Here is a 22,010-nt window from a genome sequence, read left to right as displayed (position 1 = left end):
TTAATGTTAGCTGCTATTATTCATGTCATTGCCAAAGCTCCCTGCAGCTTCCAAATCATTTCATCATATGTCTAGTCACGTTGGCTAGTTGAATCGACGGGGTCATGTTGAAGACATTTTTCCTAGATGAAAGCTGTGACTCAGGCAGAGGGCTGGCCAGCAACTTCATTCAGCCTCCCTTCCAAAGCCCAGATTGGCCCTCAATCATCCACAAACAATGTTCCCAAGAAGTAGTGCTTGTCATTCCTTAATAACTAATGGTGATAACCAAAGCAAACAGTGCCACTGTGCTTAGTGTGTCAGGCACTGCTCTAAGTCATTAACTATTAACTCATTTAACGTTTACAGTCCTGTTGGGTGGAGATATTCCAAAGATAGGTAACTAGCCCGAGGTCACACAGCTAGTATGTGGTAGGATTAGAACTCAGCGTCTGATAGTCTGGTTCTAGAGTCTACATTCTTAGCATCTGCCTCCTGTGGGGCTCTTTTGGTCATTTTTGTCCCTCAATGGATTTGTTGAGATTCCGAACAAATCCTTGTAGGAATTTCAGTGGAGACGCTCTGTAAAGCTGCAGATGGGAATAGACGCGGTGGATGCTTCGTGGAGGCTTCCGCACCTCCTGCAAAGCACAGTTATTGCCAGTGTTCTCTGGCACTTTACCTAACATCATATGCCTGGCTTTTTGTTGACATGGTTGGCTATTCTGGTGACCAAGCAAGGCCCTGCTGAGTGTTAGTACATGACATTATTGACTCTCTCAGCCCGGCAGGGGCCAGAAGGAATTATCTTTTCAAACAGAGTAATGAATCACAACTCCCCACTGCCTCCTGGAACCTGACCGGTCAGTGCAACTGTGTTTCTCCAGCTGTGTTTCCTAGGACTCTAGGGTTCTATAAAGATACCCCAGGACTTGGGGTGGGGGTGAAGGTAAGAGGGGTTCCTGCCCTTTGCCCCGGCCACATCCTGGGCACCATCTCTTTGATCTATTTTATATGTTGGGGTTGAATATAAGATATTTGGAAAATCACAGTCAGTCACACACAAAACAATGTCTTATTGCCGCACATGCCAAATATAACTTTTCTGCGCCCTCCTTTCTTCTGCAAGGTGGAGAAACTAGCGCTGGTGGATAAATGGGTTCTAGGATGCCTGTTCGGATTCAACGTGACAGCAGCCTCAGCATTAGCTGATGGGGCAGAAGACTCTCCTAAATGAAGTCCCCCTCACGCTTCCTCTCTTGTTTCAGGAATCTTCTGCAGGAGCTGGAGAGGTCCTCCTCTCCATCAGCTACCTCCCGGCTGCCAACCGCCTCCTCGTAGTGCTAATCAAGGCCAAGAACCTCCATTCTAACCAGTCCAAGGAGCTCCTGGGGAAAGGTGAGTGAGGTGTGAAAGGAGAGAACCAGGGCCCCTTTGGCCTCTGGGAATATGTGAAGAGGGAGGTGGCTCCTGGGAGGCCATGGAGACAGGTGAGCAGGGAGGTGGGACATGTGTACATTTGTGGGGTCAGCCTCAGCTGTGTCCTTCACCCCAAGTCCACTAACCAATTTTTAAGGACATACTTACTTCCTTAAGTTCATATCCACCTACTCCTGGGCCAAGCCCATCCATCAGAGCCCAGGTACGAGCTCATACCTACCCAGGACTCCCAACTTTGGAGACCCACTGTGAGGAGAATCAGTCTTACCCAAGGGTCATAGGAAGCCAAGGGTCAGACTGTAGCCATGGAGTGGAATATCTGGGCTGTAGAGGGAACTTGGCCCAGCCCTTGTCACATGGACTTGGCTGAACCTCCTACAGGGCAGGTGTTGAGAAGCTCAGTCTCTCCTTGTCGCATCTCAGCGAGCCATCAATATGCTCCCCACACCCACCCCAGTCTCTTCCATCTTGTCAGCCTTTGCCAACCTGCCACCCCCACACCAGCTGAGTGTGGGTGATGGCAGAAGGTATGTGGGTACACGGGCTGAGGCAGCCTGCAGCTTAAGGCGTCTGTGCCCCATATACCCAAATAAACATTTTTTCAGTATTCCGGAAACCTTGGTTTCTCCTGGATATTTCAGCACAGGCCCCAAGTCTTGGGGACCAAATAGGCTCTCTTGTCAGAGCAGGAAAACACCACTGGTGAGCTGTGTGATACCTGGACCCGGAGCCAAATGCTCATAGCAGGATATAAATAAATACATATTTATAGCAGGATGAATAAAGAATTGCCACTGCATTCAGAGTCTGAGCAAAAGCTCTTGGGTGAATGAAATCAGAAGAGCTGACAGATTCCTGAGCCAAAGGTCAGAATTCAGTGCTTTTTCCTTATCCCCTCCAGTTTTTTTTTGTTTTTTTTTTTTATAGCTCCTTTCAGGACAACTACAGCACAACACCTTGTCTCTCAAATAGCTGCTGAAGCAACAAACTAACCACCCGGGAGTGATAATTGTATCAACAAAGGCAGAGTAACAAGTATTCTCACCTTAGCTTTGGAAACCTTGACTAATGAAAATGTAATCCAGGTCCTGAGCCTTGGGAAGTACCTGAAAGCTCATCTGGTGACCTGTTTTCCCAGGGGGCGGGGGACTTCTTAGGGGATGGCTTCATTGGTGCAGTTCCAACAGGGGCCAAGGCAGTCTGCCTTCACCCTCCACACGAAGTTGGGGTCCTCAAGGAAAACTTACAAAAGAACAGAGAAGAACTCAACCAACCAGCAGGTGACCTACTATCTTAATAATAGACAAAAACGCTTAGACGGAGAGCCAAGAGGAGAAAGACGTGGGGGCGACTTGGTTTTTCAGGTCTGAGTTTAAAATCAAGGGGCAGGATATCTGGGCCGTTGTCCTGGACCTGGTTGGATGTGAAACATGAAGGCACTTGGGAAGGGCTCATGGCCAACGGTGGTCCCCTGGCTATACTCTAGCGTGACACAATCATGTGCCACCCAATGACCAGCCTTATATATTATGCCATTGTCTGTTTTCCATGCTTGACTATAAGCTCTATGAGGCAGGAATTTAGCTATGTCCTCACGTCTAGACCAGTGCCTGTCATATGCTGAACATTTAATCATTGTTGACTGAATACATGGTCCATTGTGGGAGGCTGAGTAGAGAAGGGGTGTCAATGCCAGTCTTGATCCAGAGAACCTGCCTGTCCATTCCCAGGAGGAAGCATCATCCCAGGCCCCACCGCATCCCAGAAACTCACTCTTAGCCCTTCTCTCTGTCTCTCTTCCCCCTCTGTCCCTCCCCAGATGTCTCTGTCAAGGTGACCTTAAAGCACCAGGCTCGGAAGCTGAAGAAGAAGCAGACAAAGCGAGCCAAGCACAAGATCAACCCCGTGTGGAACGAGATGATCATGTTTGAGCTGCCCGATGACCTGCTGCGGGCCTCCAGCGTGGAGCTGGAGGTGCTGGGGCAGGAGGAAGAAGGGCAGACCTGCGCGCTGGGCCACTGCAGCCTGGGCCTGCACGCCTCGGGCTCCGGGCACAGCCACTGGGAGGAGATGCTCAAGAACCCACGCCGGCAGATCGCCATGTGGCACCAGCTTCACCTGTAGCCAGCCCCCCGGGCCACCTCCCTTCTTGGGCACAGCCCCACCCCATCAGCTCCGCTGTCTTCTGCGACCTCCTTTTGTGCCCCATCCTCATGCTGACACCCAGAAGACAGACGTGTTTGCAAAGGCCAGAATCCTAATCCTCTCTCATCACACTCCCATTTCTAAACAATAAGCAAGGCAGGGAAGTGTGTGGACATTTGGGTCACAAGGAGGAATTCATTTTGCTCATCCGTGTCATTGAAGAGACACAGCAAACACTGCCCATGTGCAGGTTTTGCAGGGGGGTGTCAGGACACATGCAGAGAAAGCGGAATTTGGGGAATAATGGATGCAAAGAATGTGGCTTTCTTTAAAAGCATTTCAAAAATGATGAAGGAAATAAAAGTATTCTGGATCAACTCATAGAATTAGAGATTGTCAGGGTGGGGTGAACTCTTAGCCAGGATTAAATCAATCTCCCGACCCAAGGCAGCGACCCAGCGGTTCTCAAACCTTAGTGTATGAAGAAACACCAGCAGATTCCCGGGCCCACCTGTAGACATTCCAAATCAGTGGTCCTGGCTGGACCCCAGGAACCTGCCTTTTTAAAAAGCACTGAGTGGTTTTGATGCAGAGGTTGGAGCACTGCACTTGGAGAAATCCCTTCTACAACATTCCAGGCGGGTTTTTACAGTCCTTGTTGGGGCCACAATACCCTGGGGCAGCCAGTTCCAACACTGGACATCTCAACCGTCAGTGTGAAATTGGGGGAGCCCTCTGTTTTGTAGTTGTTTTAATTCTTATTTTCATTTGTGCTTTTCAGATTCTGCTCTTGGATTGAATTTATACTTTTTATTGAATAAGTTTATCGTTTTATCTCAAAATCAGTTATACATGGGGGGACTTTGCCTGACAACGTTTAGGTGGGATCCCCTATTAGTCATTGGGCACTAGTGGTCACATCCTCCAGCATACCGAAGTGACCCTCTAAGACAGACCCATCCCTTCTCAGCATTCTCGCCACTTCCGGAGGAACTCGGTTCGGGGCACATATTAATTCAGTCTGTTATGCCTGGCTATACAGATGTGGAGAAGGAAGGTAACTTTAAATAGGAAAGCAAGACCTTGCAGCCGTGCCTCCCTCTTCAGTTTTCAGAGCCTATCCATTTATAATCAGTAAATAACCAGCAACTAGGTTTAAAATTCCTACCTTATAATTCGAAATAGTTGTCCATATCGTGAGTTACGTGATGAGCCTTGCTGAGTGGATATAATATTGGCCCATGAACCAGGATTCCTGGGTTCCGTTGTTGGCCATCTGCAAGAGAGGGGTGATGAAATGGCAGCTGTGTGTGTGTGGAGGATGTGACGGACAAAATAGTGCTCCGAAGCTGTAGTTGTTCCCTGGCGACAAACAAACGCCGAGGCCACCTGCTGATATCTTTAAGCTTTACATTCATGCCTGGAAAGTGCCACAACCATCTCCGCCATTGCCAGAACCATGGATTCTGCATTTGGACTCCTCAAGACGGGCATCCAAACTCCGGGCCTTCTGATGTCACTTCAGTCCCCTGTTCTAGACAAAATAGATAAGGGCTGTCCTTCAACCTTCAACGAGTCAAGTCATTCTTGGCCTCTCCCTGAGAATCCGAGCAGGGACCTTATCACCGTTAGTCATTATTTTCCTTTTCTGTGCAGCAGTAGAAAAGCATTAGAAATAACTTCCACTCACCCTTGGAAGAAGCAAAATAAATATTTAGTCTTTCTTTAATGGGAAAGTCTTTCAGATAGTTGGAAATCTTGATCACTATGGTGGACCACCTCCTGCCAAGTTCTTTTTAGGCAAACCTTTGTTAGTGAGTTTCCCATATCATGTTTTAGAGACCCCTCCCCCACCACCATTCTGGTCTTCCTTTTTTGGGTTGGCATGACTGAAAGAGAACAAAACATTCTCTGTGTAAGCTGACCGGTACTGCCTTCTTGGTACCATCTGCTACTCCAATCTAGGAAAGTCTGGATTCGAGACTTAAAATCAGGAAACGTGGTTCCACTTCCTTATACAGGTATCTATGTACCTGCCTTACCATCACACCCAAGGATGTTTGAGGTGGGTTGGCTAGGGTCTCTCATCCCAGAAATATCAACTCTACCCATGGTCATTCTACCACGAGGTATTCATTTCTTTGGATCTCAAAGGTTTAGTTTTCCAGAATCTCCAAACTAAAGGCTACCCCTGATAAGAGTCAAATGCCACCACAAATCATCTTAGGTGTCAGCTATCATCTCACTTAGAAGGCATGTCTAGAAATGGGATACGTTTTGCAGGGGTTTTGTCTGTTGTGTTCTCTAGTGTATTCCAAGCGCCTAGAATAAAGCTGACTCATGGGCCCGCAATAAAACATTTGTTGAATGAATTAATGAATACAGGACAGACAAGGGAGTAGACAGAAAAGGACACTGCAAATGGTATAAAAATCAGAGCACTAACTAATTTCTGAATGGAAAAGACATAAAAAATCTCAGTTGGCTTAGAAATTCATGGCATTGAGTCATTCACCTAATGACAGTTCGTAGCTCTCTGTATAAATGTAATTAATGATAGAAAAGAATATAACCACTGTGCTTTTTCACACTCCATCTTGGTGAATTTTATATTACCCAGAGATATTAGACTGCCAGATCGTAAAACTTCCGTAATCTCTGCATCAGCTGACCTTGTACCAGATACATTTGCAATTTACTACCAAATTAGAGTAACTGAGTCTGTGTGAGTGCATCTGATGTTTTTGAAAGGAATACCGTTACTTTGCCAGGGAGCATTTTCTAAGAAGGGCATGAAGCAGAGGTGAACATAAAGTGAGAAACGATCTCAGACTAGGCTGTTGCCCACGAGGTGATCTGGTTTTTCACAGGTACAGTGATGAGGATAAAGAATTGTAAGTCCGCACTCATTCATCTGTGGCTCCACTTCTTACATCAAATCAATATCTATTTGTTGAGTGCCTATTGAGCAAGACCTTGCATGCGTCTCTCCGTTTCTAATTTGAGATATGACTCTTGGTGTGGGTTGAGTGACAAGTCACCCCAAGCGATGCAATGTAGAGAGCAAGATGGAAGTACAGTTCTTCACAGGCCATTCCTGTGGGGTGTAAGGAGTCCTAGGTGGCAGGTGACTGCAGCCTAAGCCAAATCGAGGTGAGGACCAAGAAAAGAGAAATCTAGTCCGTGTGGTTTGTTTCTGCTGCCCGTGTTTCTTATTTTCAATGCTAAGTGTGTGTTCGTTTTGCAATTATGAACTGAAGCACAAAAAGACGCATGAGACATTGTAGTCATATGTCTGGTGTCACACTTTGGAGCAAAAACCTTTCAGTGATCAATAAATAGTTTTCAACTGGGTTAGCAGCTTGGTGTTTTCTTCTTTTCTTTTCATTTAATAATTTAGACTTATAAAATGCAGAAAAAATAATTTCATAAACACTCATGAACCACTAATGCCAAGTTTTATAAAACTTGACAAATACAGTTGAGGTCCCTTGGCCCCTTTACTCAGTAGACCACCATCCTGAATTTCTCACCCAAGGATTTCTTCCTGTAAACCCTGAATACCATAGAGTATTTTTGTACATTTTAAACTTTATGTGAATTGTAATGCACTATTTTTCCTCCATATTAAAATGTTGAGCTTTATCCATGCAGACATGAGGTCTGACAATTAAGTTTGCAAACTTGTTGCAACAATGTTGCTAACCTTTTTTGATATCAGAGGGCTTATTCATTATGAATTTGTACCAACTGGACAAACAGTTAATCAAGTTTACTATTTGGAAGTGCTGAAAAGGCTGCGTGAAAAAGTTAGATGAAAACGACCTGAACTTTTTGCCAACAATTCATGGCTCTTACATCACAACAGTGCACCAGCTCACACGGCACTGTCTGTGAGGGAGTTTTTAGCCAGGAAGCAAATAACTGTATTGGAACACCCTCCCTACTCACCTGATCTGGCCTCCATGACTTCTTTCTTTACCCAAAGATAAAGGAAATATTGAAAGGAGGACATTTCGATGACATTCAGGACATCGAGGGTAAGACAACACAAGGGTGGACTAGACACTGGCATTGGTGCATAGCTTCCTAAGGAGAGTACTTCGAAGGTGACCGTAGTGATATTCAGCAAAGGGGTATGTAGCACTTTTTCTAGGGTGAGTTCGCGAACTTAATTGTCCAACCTTGTATGTAGCTCCAGTTCATTTATTTTTTCCTGCTGTATAATATTCTATTGTATGGATATATCACAATCCCATTTAGATGTTTCCTTTTCTTCCCTTTTTTTCCCTCTCTGTTCCAGGACAGCTATAAACATTCTTGTGCATGTCTCCTTGTGTAGATGTGCAAATTTCTCTGAGAGCTACCTAGGAGTGAGTAGAATTGCTAGGTCCTAGATTGCTCTGTGTGTGCACACGCTCATGCTCCTTGATGGTCTTGCTTGAGCACTGCATCTAAGGGACGACACACAAGTAGGAATGCAAGCACTACTGGGACTTTGACTCCATTCTTGAGAAGAAAAATCAGCTGGAAACTAGAGATTTCTCTTTTTCTAACATTCCCCAAAAGAAATACCCCATCAATGGAAGAGTCAGTGCAGCAGCCACAGGTACCCCTGCACCCCAGATGGTGGGGATATACAAGGGACTCCTGGAGTGCTGTCACCTGGGCCCTCTTGATGGCCTCTGCAGCCCTGGCCTCTGGTGCAAGAGGCTCTGGCATTAAGCCAGAGGCAGGGCCTGAATTTTAAAGTCAGTAGGAAATCAGCCAGGTCACATGGAACTAAAACCAGAGGTTTTTTTAAAAAGATAAATGATCCATAAAGGAAGCCATGAGATGTTTTTGCTTTCCAAGTCTGTGCATGTAATTCCTTAGTTTATATTTTATGCATATTACTTTTTGACAACCAGGATTCTTATTTTCGTAATAAAATAGGAGAAGTGAGTCTTATCCCGCATAGCCAAATATTATATAGACTGTGTTTCATAGGTAACTATATATATGGCCTATCAGAGCCTAAAACTAATATTCGAGAATCAGGACTTATATAAAAGAGAGATGGGAGAGGGAAGAAAAGTCCGTTAGTCACTTTATACAAGGCTTTCCACTGAACTGTTTTAAATAAACTCTGCTCCTGCACATAACATGGACTCAAATCTAGAGCATTGCATTTAAAAGCTGAGACACTGCAACCCAGGTGGCTTTGTCACTGGCCACCTTCATGGCCCTGGATAGGTCACTTGTTTCTGGACCTCAGTTTCCACATCTTTAAAATGGTCCCTTCCAGATTTAGTACATTTAACATTTTGAGATTCTGTGATCTAGACTGGCAACCTATTTCCACACATATCTTTGGTCTCCAATCTCTGCATAAAACAAACTAAACTCACCTCAATGTGTGCCTGCTCTCCCTGCCCCACGCCTCGTGACACTCCCTACCATCTTCTGACATCCTTCCTGACATTCACCCACTCCTCCAGACAACATGCAACGTCACCTGAAGCTCCCACTCAGTTTCTTCTCATTTCCTTAATTCCTAATGGAGCCAATGGTAATTTTCCATCCAAGAGTTTCTATCTTGTTTTTAGAGCCAGTTGGAAGCACCACCATTGCAGGAGCTCAGAAGCCTAATATCTGTTCTGTCACCCTTTCAGGGCAGACACCTGGCAAGGAGGGAGCCACGCATGGGATGTGTCTGTGAATGGATGTGGGGGATTGGGCGTTTTCTTGTGTGAGCATTCGAGAACTGCCCCCGTGCACCCCTTCCTCATCTCCTGCAGGTCAGCCAACACAGATGGTCCCCGGCCAGAGATGGAGGCAGGCACCTGCCTGGGAGGAAGCCAGTCTTGGGACTGGAAGCCTGATATTGCCATGGAAACTGGTAGTCACTGCCACTGTGTGATCAGGGCTTCATGGTGGCTCGTCCTCAGCCAGGTGCGGTCTCCTCTCAACACAGCCCTGGCTGGAGCCTGGTTTCCCATCCCAATGTCTCAGCACTCTTTTTTGGTGTTTCAGGGCAGCCCATTGTCAGCTAGGTGATGGCAGAATCCTGTTTCAGAAACCCAAGGATACAAACCGGGGACAAGCGAGGAGAAACCTGTTTTTCTAGCCAAATACAAACAAATAAACCAACAACACCTCTATGCAGTCCCCTTTCCCTCGAAAGCCAGGTGAAACAAGCTGTTGAAGCAGAAGGTGCCCGAGGACCTCTCGCTAAGCTGAGAAGGAAAGGGTGAGCTCCATTCAGGCAGAGGTGTCCATGCTGGCTATTGGAATAGGTGTTCGGCTTTCAAGATCACAGGCAGCGCTTCACTCGGGGTAGGAATTCAGGGTGAAATAAGGGAACCCCTCACTTCCGAGCACCTACTTCGTCCTGATCTAAGAGGTAGCAATAATGACGACGATGGTGAGAAAGCGTCAGCATGTGGTAACCACTGCTGTGTGCTCAGCACTGAAGACACAGACTTAGGTAAGTCACTTGTCCACGATCTCACAGCCTGTAAGAGGCAGAAGGGGGATTTGAATCTGGTAGCGCTCTAATCCTGAAGTCCAGGCTCTGATGTACAGCTAGTGGCCAAGGGTCTTTCTCAGAAAAAGAACAGATGCCAAGGCAATAGCTTCAAAATGCTACTTGGAAACACTGACTCAAAATCTGCGCTGAAAGGAGCTGGAAAAGTTCTCTTCCCTGGGAGAGGAGACCTAGCTGGCTTGGGGGGACATTATCCAAGAGACAAAAGAAAGCTGGAGGGGAGAACGTAAATAAGCAGTAAATAAGCACCTCGGGGGCAACTTCCAGCTTTGTGTAGGGAAAGGGGCAGGGTCAAAGCCAAATGGAGCCAGGGGTCAGGCGCAGGGTCATTCTGATCAAATGAAGAAAGCAGGACTTCTGCCATGACCAACACAGCCTTGCTGGGATTGTACTTTTATCAGATGCTGCTTAAAATCATCCGTCCCTTCATCCCTTCAATAAACACTGATTAAGTGCCTACTATGTGATAAGAACTGCACACAGTCGTGCTCAAAAGTCTCCCTTTTTCCCTTGTGGGCAAAACAACCTAGAGGGGAAAGACTAAACACAGAACAACTCCCCCCCCCCAACGCCCCCAATACACACACTGTAATTAGACAATTGCAAACTGAGATAAGTATTAGGAAGGGAAATAGCAGGAGGAATGATGAACAGTGCCCTAGGGTGGCTATTTAGAGAGGGTGGTCAGGACAGACCTCTCTGAGAAGGCGGTATTTTAGCTGACACCTAAAAAAATGAGAACAACTCAACCACGCAACCATCCCAGGGAAAACTACCCCAGGCAGAGAGCACAGGGTGCTGGGAGGTCCTGAGGTGGAAAAGAGCTTGATGAGCTTGGGGAACAGAGAGGAGGCCAGTGTGGCTGCAGCTCTGGGCAGAGGAGGACACCAACGAGGCCAGAAGGTTGGCGGGGGATGGGTCGCTCAGCCCTGGTGGTCGTGATCAGCAGTTTGGATTGAACTCTAAGACAATGGGAAACCACTGGAGGGTTTTCAGCAGAGAGGGTGCCATGACTGCACCGGTGTTTTCAAAAGACCACTCTGGAAATTGTCGCACAGCCGCCCTTCAGGTCTTCAGGCAGCGAGCCAGTCTTCTGAGCCTTCATTCCGAAGTGAAAGCAACTTGCCTTTTGACCCTGGGAGAGGGAAGCAGGGGAGCAGCTGGGGAGAAGAGGGAGGGGAGGGAGTAGACCTCCTCCCTTGACCGCATTCTCCAAGCCCCACTTTGGGGAGAACAACTTCCCCAAGTGCATGTGAAAGATCTTTCCTTTCCTTGCTCCCTGGTGAGGACATTATTAGCAGGCTCCAGATAATGGCCGCAAATGCGGGTCAAACCTGGACAGCCAACAGTGGGCGGAGCTGACCCTGGTGCACCTGGGTTTGTTACACCTGGACAGCTGTGTCCCTGTCATGCTTCCTCCCTTCCTCCTCCTCCCCTGGGAAAAGAAGAGAACCAGAACATTCCATGCAGACTGAGTGGTAGCTCTCACAACTGGAAGACTTTGAGCAATCAGGGGGCCTCTGGGGCTTGAGGGGGACACTGGGAGGGAGATGGCAGAGGTTAAGGACGGGGAGGAGGAAAGGCCACTGAAAGGAAGCCAGATCTAAGAGAAGCAGGAGCTGGGAGTAGGAGGGCTTAACCTCCAGCAGGAAAAAAAGAAAGATCTATGTCTTCATCGAATTTATGCCCGTCTCTTTGTAAAACAATTTGGGCAAAGCATCACTTGTCACCCACCTCATACCAGGCGCCATTAGCAAACAACTGAGGAAAGCCCCCCGCCCCCCCCCGCCCCCCCAGAGACCGGGCCTGCACATGGAGAATCATGTGAGGCCATGAAGGGAGAATTAGAACCTTTCATCTGCTATAGTTCTGTTTATGTCCTCAAAGAGATTCTGGTGGGATAAATGCATTTGGAGATAGGTAGGTTGCTTTTTAATGATTTTGGTTACCCCTCCTTTTGGGCTGATGGACAGGTGAAGAATGTAGGTTATCTGCTGGAAGTGGACTCAAATGGGGGAAAAAGTGAGAGCAGCAGGAAGGGGCTTAAAGCCTCTTCTAATTCCTTCCAACCTGGCAGCCAGCAGGCTCCTAACCGGAGGGCTTGAGATGGGACCCATCCTGAATCATCCTGAGCACAGACCTGAGATAGAAGCAAAGAGCCAGAGAGTTGAACTTGGTGAGTAAATTTAAATGCTTTTATTAACAATCATCTTACATTACAAGGATAATATGACAAAAGGAAAGTTTCTGCGTACATATTATGATAAACCTACATAGCTCTATTTGTATCCAGTGTTCTAGGTCCCATCACACAGGTACTATAAAGCGTAGTCTGCAAAATAATATCAAGAGTTTTTTTCTTTTTTTAAGAAAGAAAGTATTAACATATTAATATGTATGTGATAATAGACTCCTAGGTATTTCCCCCCACCCCCGCTTAATGTTTCCTTTGTGATTAAAATGACACGGTTCAGCAGCATGGAGGTGGAGAGAAGGAGAGAGACAGGGGCTGAAGAAGGCTGCATCAGACTGCTGGCTCTTCCGGAGAGACAAAAGTGAAGACGGAGGGGTGTCGAGGGCAGCCTGGCCCTCGTCTTTTTGTGAGCAGTACTGTAACCGGCTGCCCTCCTGACTGAGGGCCCGGTGCCCTTGATGCCCCGTGGCTGCTCTCTCTCTGAGGTACAGTGCATTGTGGGATTGCTACCCGGGGGGTGCCCATCCCCTGGCCATGGGTCTGATCCACCACAGCGGGGGGAAGGCTCGGGTCAGGCCTGGCCTCCCTTGAGCCAGGCCCTGGAGGGTGTTCCGAGACCCGGTTGGCAGCTAGCTGTGGCTCAAGGAGGCCCAGGCAGACATGAGGGGAGAAGAAGTGGGCATTGGCAGAACAGACCCGCCCAGGACTGTAGGGATAGGGGTAGGTCTGCTGGAGACTGAGGTCCGTTGGTAAAATGGTGGGGAAGTGCAGGGCAGGGGGTCAGAGGAGGCTTGGGGATGGGAGATAAGTGCCTTCGGAGAGCCCAAAGACAGAGGCTGGTCTGGAGAACAAAGGACCAGGAAGCTGCCCTGTCTCCCTTCATCTGCAGCCCCATCAGCCCCCCACCCCCACCTCCAAGGGAAAGAAACTATAGAGAGAAACCTCGACATTAAATGGGCTTCTGATTCTGTCAGGGCTGCACAAGCCCTCCGTCCTGCTGCCAGCTGCACCAGTGCCCCCTCGGACCCCTAGACATCCTTGCCAGCTGGGGGTGAGAGCAGGGACAAACTGAGGAAGGTGCCCCCCCCCAAAGGAAGGGGATGAGCGTAGGGCGTCCGGCTCAGTCTGTGCCTCGAGTCACAGAATCAGAACAGTGTATGTGAACTAGACCTGCCTGTTACGGTGGCGGTGGGGTGAGGGGTCCGTGGGCCTCCATGCAGGAGAAGGAAGAGCATTGTCCTGAGTGCAGCCAGCAGCAGCAGCTGTGCAAAGTGGGCTGGGCCAAGCCCTGCTTCTGAACTTGAATTGCTACTGAATTTACAAGTGTGTGGATATGTCTCTCCCACCCTTCCCCATTAGCTGATGCCTCCTGCCCTCTCCAGAAAACCTCTGGCTGGCAAGCAGCGCTGGCTGGCAATGCTTACACTGCCCACTTCCCTCCTCCAGTGTCCTGGCAGTGTTGGAGCAGGTGAGGGAGGCCAGGGTGGCTGTACTTCAGAGGTTTGGCCTCTAGAGGGCAGTAGAAGTGAGTGGGGAAGGGCACATCTTTCCTGGACCACCCGGGGTCCAATTTGCACCTTTCCTATGGCCACCAATGCTGCTCATTCCTGGAGGGGAGTATTTTGGGGGAAATTGTGCAGTGGTCCCTACACCACGGGTCTGTGACCATGTCCTACTGCCAAGCAGCAGTGACCACCTAAGCATAGACTTGCAGGGGGACGTGGGGGGCACTTCAGCTGGAGCTCAGGGGTGAGTATCTCCTTCCAACCTCAGACCACGCCTGTGGTAAAGGAGAGAAAGTGCACAGAGAGGGCTGGGACCCAGTTCCTCTCCTCTCCCACACTCCGGGTGGCAGGTCCCATTCCCAGCAAAACCTGCCTGCTCAGCTCCCTTCGCTCCTCCTGCAAAGGCTCTGCCTCCTCCCTCTTTGCACAACACAGGCTTTCCCATCGCTCTCCCAGCTCTCTATAGACTTTATTTTATATCTATTTAAAACATAGAAATGTATAAATATATAGAATATTATTTATATATAGATGTAATTCAATCTCTTACTCTGTGTGTATACGTACTGTATATGTCCATATATACAATATATATGCTGTAGCATTTGTATTATACACTGCACATACCCTTGCTTCCATGCCCTCTCTCTCCTAGGGAGATTGGATTGCATAGGTATTTCCAGGGCGATACCACTTGAAAGGACTAGGGTGGGGGTGGGAGAGCCAGATGGAAGAGGAGGGCCGTACCATTTTCCTCCCCAAGGGGCACTGTTTCTCCCTCTGGCTAACACGCAAAGATCACCTCAAAGGCTCCTTAAAATATCACAGCTCCACCCATTCAGCTAAAGCACCCAGAACTGACAGCAGAGAGGGGCCTTTCTCTAAGCAGAAAAGGGGGCTTTTGTGTCTTTTGACATAATCTTCCCTCCTCAACACCAGACTAGAATCTAAGACACAGCACCACCTCCAAGAGGCCAGTGTTTGGAATGGGACGGTCCCAAGCTCATGTGCCCTCCAAACAGCCTGGCCTCCCTGGGCTTCGGCTGTCCCAGGCTGGCCTGGCTGGGCCTGCCACTTAAAGAGGTGAGGGGGTGTGAGGTCCAGTGGGACCGGAGCCCTCTGCCCAAACTGGGTGTCAGAATCAAGAAGAAACACGAATTCTACTTGGAAATCAATCCAGACTACAAGCCAAGGCCAGCTCTAGATACAGAATTCCTGTTCCTAGAGGGGGTGGCAGGAAAAGGGAAGGGGAAAGAATCTAGAAGAGAAGTCTTTTTCAATGTCCAGGCCACCTCCAGGACCCCACACGGTTCCAGGTGAACAGCTAAAATGACTCCAGCCCAACAGCCCAGGCTGGGCCACGTCTGTAGTCCGTTCAGTCACTCCATGATTATTTTCAGCATTCTACATGCTTTTCCGTTTTCTCCTTGGTATCTCTTCCAGACACATGGAAAATATTTAAACATTACCTTAAATAATTATAAGGTTCTTCCTCCAAACTAAAGGGTCAACATAAGCAAATCAAGGAGAGGGGGCTCAGAAAGACGACTCAACCTGGAAACATGCAGGAGGGGCTCGGGCCAAGACCTCCAACTGTCCTGGTTTAGGTCCTGCCCGGAACCCGGCCATCCAGGGATCCTGGAGCTGGAGACTCTTCTCATTCTCAAGCGAGAATGAGGAAATAAGAACCTGCCCAACACTACGTACGTCATTAAAAAAAAAAAAAAATTGTATTCCATCAGGCAGTCAAAACTTGAGGATTCTAACATAGCAAAAGTTACAGACAGGGCTGGGCTGTCCTCAGGTTTCACAGATACTAGATGGCAATGGGTTTTTTCCCCTCCATGGCAGAGAAGCAGACCCTGTGAATCACAAGGGCTTCTGGTTCCCAGGCTCTGCGATGTATCAGCTTGGCACAATCGGCCACAAACCTGATCTCACTTCCCACCTTCTCCAGAAGACGAAGAAAGTCAGTCATCAGCCAGCCCAGTTAGGACAAGCCTTAACCCCAGAGACACAAACATTTTATTCTAAGCCAATGGTTGTCACTCCTAAGCCAGGGGCTGAGTTAAAAGGCTCTGTCTTGTCTGAAGCCACCACATTTGGATGCAAGGACCGCGCAGCCACAGTTTTTTATACCCATTAAAAAGAAGTCAGGCTAGCCAAGCACGTGGTTCCCTGGGCTAGACCCTGAGGGTCCCACTGACCCAAAAGTCCTTCTCAAGGAGGCAGAGAGTGGGAAATGCCTGTGACAAAAATCACAGGTCATCACATGCAGCATTCACAGGACAGAAGCTCTGAGCCTCCTAGGAGCATCCAGGCTGAGAAAAGCCCCTATGTAAATTACAGTGGTGTGTCACCCCGATTATTCCCTGGTTACTCCCTGTCCCAAGGCAAAGTAGCCTTCAGAGTGTGTAACACGGCCCAGCCTGGCTGAATTCAGCAGAGGTCATGAGCACCCAGAATTTGAAAGGCGCTTTGCCACACTTCAAGACCCTCCAGAGAGCTCATCCTCTCCGTTCTGGACCCTGGCTCAGCAGGGGGCCACCTGCAGCCACACGCTGCTAGCAGCAGCCCATGCGTCTGTGCCAGAAGCAGGTCACCATCTCCCAGCTCTCTCGGAAGAGACAGTGTTAACAATGGCTTTGGCCCAAACGATATTTTCCCCCTCTGGATAAAAACTGAGCTAAGTTTGGCCAGGGCCTCTTGAGAGGACACATTAGGAGCCCGGATTAGGTGCACAAGCAGATACTAATGAGTCTCTTCCTGGTCTGCAAATGAGTGGTGTAGGGGAAGGGCTCTCCACAGAGGATCCCTCAGTAGTGGGTGGGGAGGAGTGGGCGTGGAGGGAAGAGAAGGTGTAAGGCCTCTGTTGGCTAGAAGAAAGGATCCTAACCTACTGCTTTCGCCCCCACTGAGGCCCACCTTGCCACCCTCCTCTGCCTTCAACCCATTTCAGTCTGCGTGTGTGGTGGAGAGGAAGCTGGGGAGGAAACGGTGGAACCTTGTGCTTTGCATAGCACCCCACTTGACCACAGTTACTGACCCAAATATGAGGAGCGGGGTTGGGGGAAGAGACATGAGCTTCAAGTGGAAAAGTGGAATGAGGCCGGGAATTTCAAAGCCTCAGAAAGAGCGTTGAGTCTTTCCTTGCTAGTTCTTGCTAACTCTCTCCTTGTTCAGAGGAGGGTGGGGAAGTACGTGCCACTGGGGAAGGGGCTTGGGGAATGAATGCCACCAGGCAGGGGTGCATTGATTTGTTGACGAAGGCAGCATATGAGGCCTGGCAGTGGGACAGTCAGAGAAAACCAGTTTGTTTTGTTTTTTTAACATGCTACATCACTGTTTAAAACAAACAAAAAAGTTTCAAAAATAATATATAATATATATATATTTATATCATGAAAAGCTATCGACTAGCAGCAATGATTCTAAAGTTATCTTAGCACCAAGACCATGGGGGTGGGGGGAAGGGATCTGTGGGGGGGGGGGGTGAAGGGACTGGCGGGACAGGAAGGGGGAGTGACATGTTCAGTGTTGATGACATCTCCACTATGGTTCTCAACGGTGGCAGGAGGCCTCGGAGACGAGATAAATCAAGAAGGAAGGAAGCCACCACAGCTTTATATTGTCTGAGCCAAGCAGGTTGGGGACACTGGAGCCTTGCCTGTGGCCAGATCGCATCATCCTTTGCCCACCCTCTGCCAACTGACATGGGTGGCTCCCTAACTGACCACGGACAATGTAGGTCTCCCCTCCCCCAAATATGATCTGTACCCACGATACAGGATCTCTGCATATCAACTATGCATAAATCAGGTGTGGAAACACGAACAGAAGTTTTTAACAGCTCACACACATATTTTTAAAACTCCCTTGCGAGGTATACTGGTAGTTAAATGAATGAAAAGAGCATTGATCTGACTCCTCTAGCTTAAACCACTACTTGCCCCAGGGAGTAGGCAAGTGGCTATTTCTAAAGCTTATAGCTTATATCGTGGTGTTTTGTGCGCATGCGTGTGTGTGTGTGTGTGTGTGTGTGTTTGTGTGTATCTGTGTGTAGGATGATGCCTTGAGAGTCCCATCTTACCCCTCGTTTATTCCTTTCTTTTAGGACATTTCTACCCTGTTCACAAAAGGAAGTGTTCACAGGCATAGATGCATCACCCCGTTTCCTACCACCTTCCTGCCAGCCTGCACGGCTGGTTATCAGCCTGCTGCAGAAGGACTGAATCTCTAGAGACTCTCATTTGAATTAGGCATAATCCAGGGCACAACTTGCATTGACATCTCCTGCCGCTGAACTATAGCAGGCATTTCTTGATTATCAAAGGAAAAAAAAATACCCCCAATACATTATATGATTATAAAGACAGAGTATAAATAATTCATGTAAATCGAATACATATTTTTCATTTTCCTTGTTTTTAGCCCAAAATCGCTACCCTTTGGGGTCTGGATTTCTTGGCTCTTCATTTCTCCAATAGCCCTGGATCTGAATGGAATTAGATTATTTTATCCCACACCATTTAAGAAAACAGGAATGCAAAAAGCTCACCCCCTCTCCCTTCCCCAGGATTTCAAGCTCGGTAGTCAGGCGATTTTACCTTCAATATAACAGGTAATATCTTTAGGATCCAAGGGACTGGAAGGGGAAAATCAACAACCCAGGGATGGGAGAGGCAACAGAGGTGGGGGAGTAATGGGTGTCACAGTTTGACCAACACTTACGTTTCTAAGACAGTGAAAGAACACTCGTCAGGAAATGAGTACAAACCTCTCAAGCTGAAGTCAGGTGGGAGAGAGAGAGTCAAACAGCCCGATTCAGATACACACCCCACCCTATCCAAAATCAGAGATTGGATTCAGCTGGACTAGCACGTCAACAAAGAGGCTGAGAAACCCCCCCTCATAAAACCAAACGAGAAAAGGAACGGCAAGAACATAAACCCCAACCCAAGCCCCTCAACCCCCAAATGAAAACATGAACGAAAACGAACTACCTAAAGGTGATGACAGAGACCCGTCATTTTAGCTTATGCTGTTGGTTGACCATTAGGTGGGAACACGTGTGGCTCCCAGCACATGCTTCTGTGAATGAAAATGAGTTGCCACATATGTTGCAGCTGCCAAATTTTGTAGACAAGAGTTAGTTTCTGACATTACTCCTTTCTGAAAGCTCCCAGTAGCTTCTGATGGATGTGTCACCTCAGTTTTTAAAAATTTTCAGTGTGGGTTTATATATATATATAATATAATATATATTTATATAATATATCAAAGCTTATGTGTATAGATTAAAAAAATATTCAACAGCTTAGTGAACTCTGCGATGCCGGTTCCCTAAATGTCTGGGTAAAACTCTGACCCGTGGTCCGTGGTCTGTAGCACCGGCTTCTGTTCCAGCGCAGACATCCTGCTGAGGACCTCGGCAGACAGTGTGTAACTGTTGCCAGACTTCTCTTCAAACCAGCTGTCCAGGGCTCGCTTGGCATCAAAGTTGGCAATGGGCGGGCCGTTTACTGCGATTGTCAACAGGTCACTGAGCTGCTCCAGGGTCAGACGGGAGCGGTGGTTTTTGCGAACTCGCTGCAGGGCATTTCGGCCTTTCTCGCAGCACGCAGTGGACGTGGGGAGAACTTTGAGGACCTGGGTGATCTTGTTCAAGAGCGGAAACCTCTGTTTGTACTTGCAAATATGGCCGATCAGGTCTTTGAAGCCATTTTTGGTATAGTAATCAGCCTTGAGTTCTCGCCACTCCATCAATAGACTCCCCCGGGGGTCCAGCCCTTCCCTACAGACGTCCCGGGAAAAGGTCGGGATGGCCTCCAGGTGATCAAATATCTGAACCATATCCTCCTTGCCGTAGCTCATGAGCTCCTCGCTGTTCCTGGGCCAGGCGGCCAGGTCGAACACCTGGCAGGCCTTCACGAAGATCCGGCTGCGGGAATCGAACCTCTGCGCCAGGATCACTTGGGTCTTCTGGCAGATCTTCTCCCTGATGGACTGGAACTTGGCTTCAGCCACCCTGAGGTTCTTCATCGCGATGCCATTGAAGCTCTCCCGGAAGTTCTCCTCGAACTCCTGCAGGTATTCCCCCGGGGAGTCGGCCAGCCGGCTGATCTCCTGGATGGCCTCCTCGATCTTGTCATCCACCTGGGACACCAGGAGATACTCGCCCTGGAAGACGTAGGCCAGGCGTGAGAGCACAGCGATCACGTCCAGCAGGAAGTAGATGAGCTTGATGGACTGGTAGTCCATGAGGAACTGCAGCAGGGCCAGCGCGATGGCAGAGGCATCCGCCCGCTGGGTCTGGCTGCTGACGTCCTTGAGGTGGGCCACCACCTCCAGGTAGTCCTTGATGAGGGCGTTGAGCACATTCTGCTCACCAATGATCCACCTCACAGCCCGGATGTCCCCTAGGAACTCCGTCTCCTCGCAGAGGGTGGAGGCCGTGGACCGCAGCTCACACATGAGGCGCGGCGAGTACCGGTAGAAACTCAGCAGCTGCTTCAGATTGTTCTCCAGCTCCTCCAGGCAGGGGAGCTCCTTCCCACTGATGGCATCCAGGATTTCCAGGTGGGGCCGGTGCACCATGAAGGGCAGGCACAGCAGCCAGGGCAGCGTCTTGCGGATCGTCATGAACATGCTGGCACGCAGGCTGGCTGTCACGTTGGCCCCATCTATGCCCAAGCCAACAGTCGGCTTCTCCTCCTGCAACCGGATGCCCAAGGCAGAAAAGGCTCGATCAAGGGCCTGGAGATAACTCTCTGTGCTCGAGAACCCCAGTTCCTGCAGCGACAGGAACTCGGTGGCTGGGGGCCCGTCGCTGCTGGTGTACTGGACATAGACAGCCACCGTGTCGGCCAGCAGGTCGTCGCTCTGTCCATCCAGGATGATGCTGAGGCAAGGCGACTGGCGGATGCGCTCCACCAGGTCTTCCCGCAGTGCCCGGGCGATGTGGTGGATGAGGATCTGGCAGTCCCCCTCGTTCATGTACTGGTCCACCACCTTGAGCTCGCACTTCCTCAGCAGCTCAGCCAGGGGCCGGAAGTCCAGGTAGGGCCTGCCCTCGAGGGCCAGGTGGTAGGCGGTGTTGAAGAGCAGGGTCATGTTGCGGCACATCTCCTCCGTCTTCTCGGGGTGCATGCGGAGCTTGTACAGCTGCAGGCACTTCTTGTGCAGGTTACTCTGGCTGTGCAGCTTGATGGTGTGGATCTTGAACTGCTTGGAGCCGATGATGAAAGCCGAGGTGCGGGAGGACTGCACCGTGTACTGGCGGCAGACGTGGCACCACATCTCATTCAGGGTTGGGGAGTACCGCAGGAACCAGAACTTTTTCAGCCACTCCTGCTTAAAGCGCCGGATTCGGCGCCCAGTGGCAGATGACATCTTGGAGGGCTCATCAGTGGCAGTCATCATGTCGTTTGAGACAGATTCGTCTGCCGAGTCGACCTCCTGGTCATCGTCCTCCATGATGGCGGGGCCGGAGACCATGCTCTCTGAGGCTGGAAGACAAATGGGAAAGAAACATTTACACCCAGGGGAAAACACATCAGCTTCTCTAAAATGAATAGGAAACACTGCCTGAACAGTAAGTGCCACACTGCATGAAACATAAGCCAATTCCTAAGACGGACTGACTCCCAGCCGAGAATTTATTTAGAAGCACTATGGTTACCCATGTTAATCCCTCTTTGTGGATTATCCATGGTGGCCACCATGCTCCAGGCTGCCTGCCCTCACCATCCACAAGTGGGCGCTCAAGGAACTTCAATGTTTGGTATTGACAGGCACAACCAAGAGAGCAAATCCCATGGAGAAACAAGAACATCAAACATCCCCAAGTCAGAGACCGAGGACGTGCCCTCAAATAGAGCCACCGTGTTTCCCCGAAAATAAGACCGGGTCTTATATTAAGGTTTGCTCCAAAAGATGCATTAGGGCTTATGTTCCGGGGATGTCATCCTGAAAAATCATGCTAGGGCTTATGTTCCGGCTAGGTCTTATTTTCGGGGAAACATGGTAGCTTTGGCATGGATGGCCCTGGGTTATTTCAGGATCAGAACACAGTTTAGTTAAGATGCATGCTTTGAATATCTGAAACACCTCATTCTGAGCTCAGGGATGTGGTTAAAATAGGAAATGCTATGTAAATACTCTAACTGAGCTGCAGATGTGTACTGAAAAAATTGTCAACAGCTTCCTCATTGTCAAC

General features: G+C 48.9%; 2 protein-coding genes across 10 annotated transcripts in view; one reads left to right on the top strand and one right to left on the bottom strand.

Annotated features, from left to right (window-relative positions):
* Positions 1 to 6,918, top strand: part of SYT13 (synaptotagmin 13) — a 44,725-nt gene extending 37,807 nt beyond the window's left edge. For both annotated transcript variants that reach the window (XM_019746445.2, XM_074336260.1), the window contains exons 5-6: positions 1,248 to 1,377; positions 3,239 to 6,918. In XM_019746445.2, the coding sequence (XP_019602004.2) occupies positions 1,248 to 1,377; positions 3,239 to 3,543 (435 nt within the window). In that variant the 3' untranslated portion in view covers positions 3,544 to 6,918. The remainder of the gene's footprint in view (positions 1 to 1,247; positions 1,378 to 3,238) is intronic.
* Positions 6,919 to 12,260: 5,342 nt separating this feature from the next.
* The window catches only part of PRDM11 (PR/SET domain 11), an 87,601-nt gene continuing 77,851 nt past the window's right edge, over positions 12,261 to 22,010 (bottom strand). For all 8 annotated transcript variants that reach the window (XM_074336256.1, XM_074336257.1, XM_019746432.2 and 5 more), the window contains one exon: positions 12,261 to 21,300. In XM_074336256.1, coding sequence (XP_074192357.1) covers positions 19,136 to 21,300 — 2,165 coding nt within the window. In that variant the 3' untranslated portion in view covers positions 12,261 to 19,135. The remainder of the gene's footprint in view (positions 21,301 to 22,010) is intronic.

The sequence above is a fragment of the Rhinolophus sinicus genome, linkage group LG06 (assembly GCF_036562045.2).
Source record: "Rhinolophus sinicus isolate RSC01 linkage group LG06, ASM3656204v1, whole genome shotgun sequence".
Taxonomy (NCBI): Eukaryota; Metazoa; Chordata; class Mammalia; order Chiroptera; family Rhinolophidae; genus Rhinolophus; species Rhinolophus sinicus.
The sequence above is the reverse complement of the archived record's forward strand: the minus strand, read 5'-3'. Positions and strand labels throughout refer to the sequence as shown.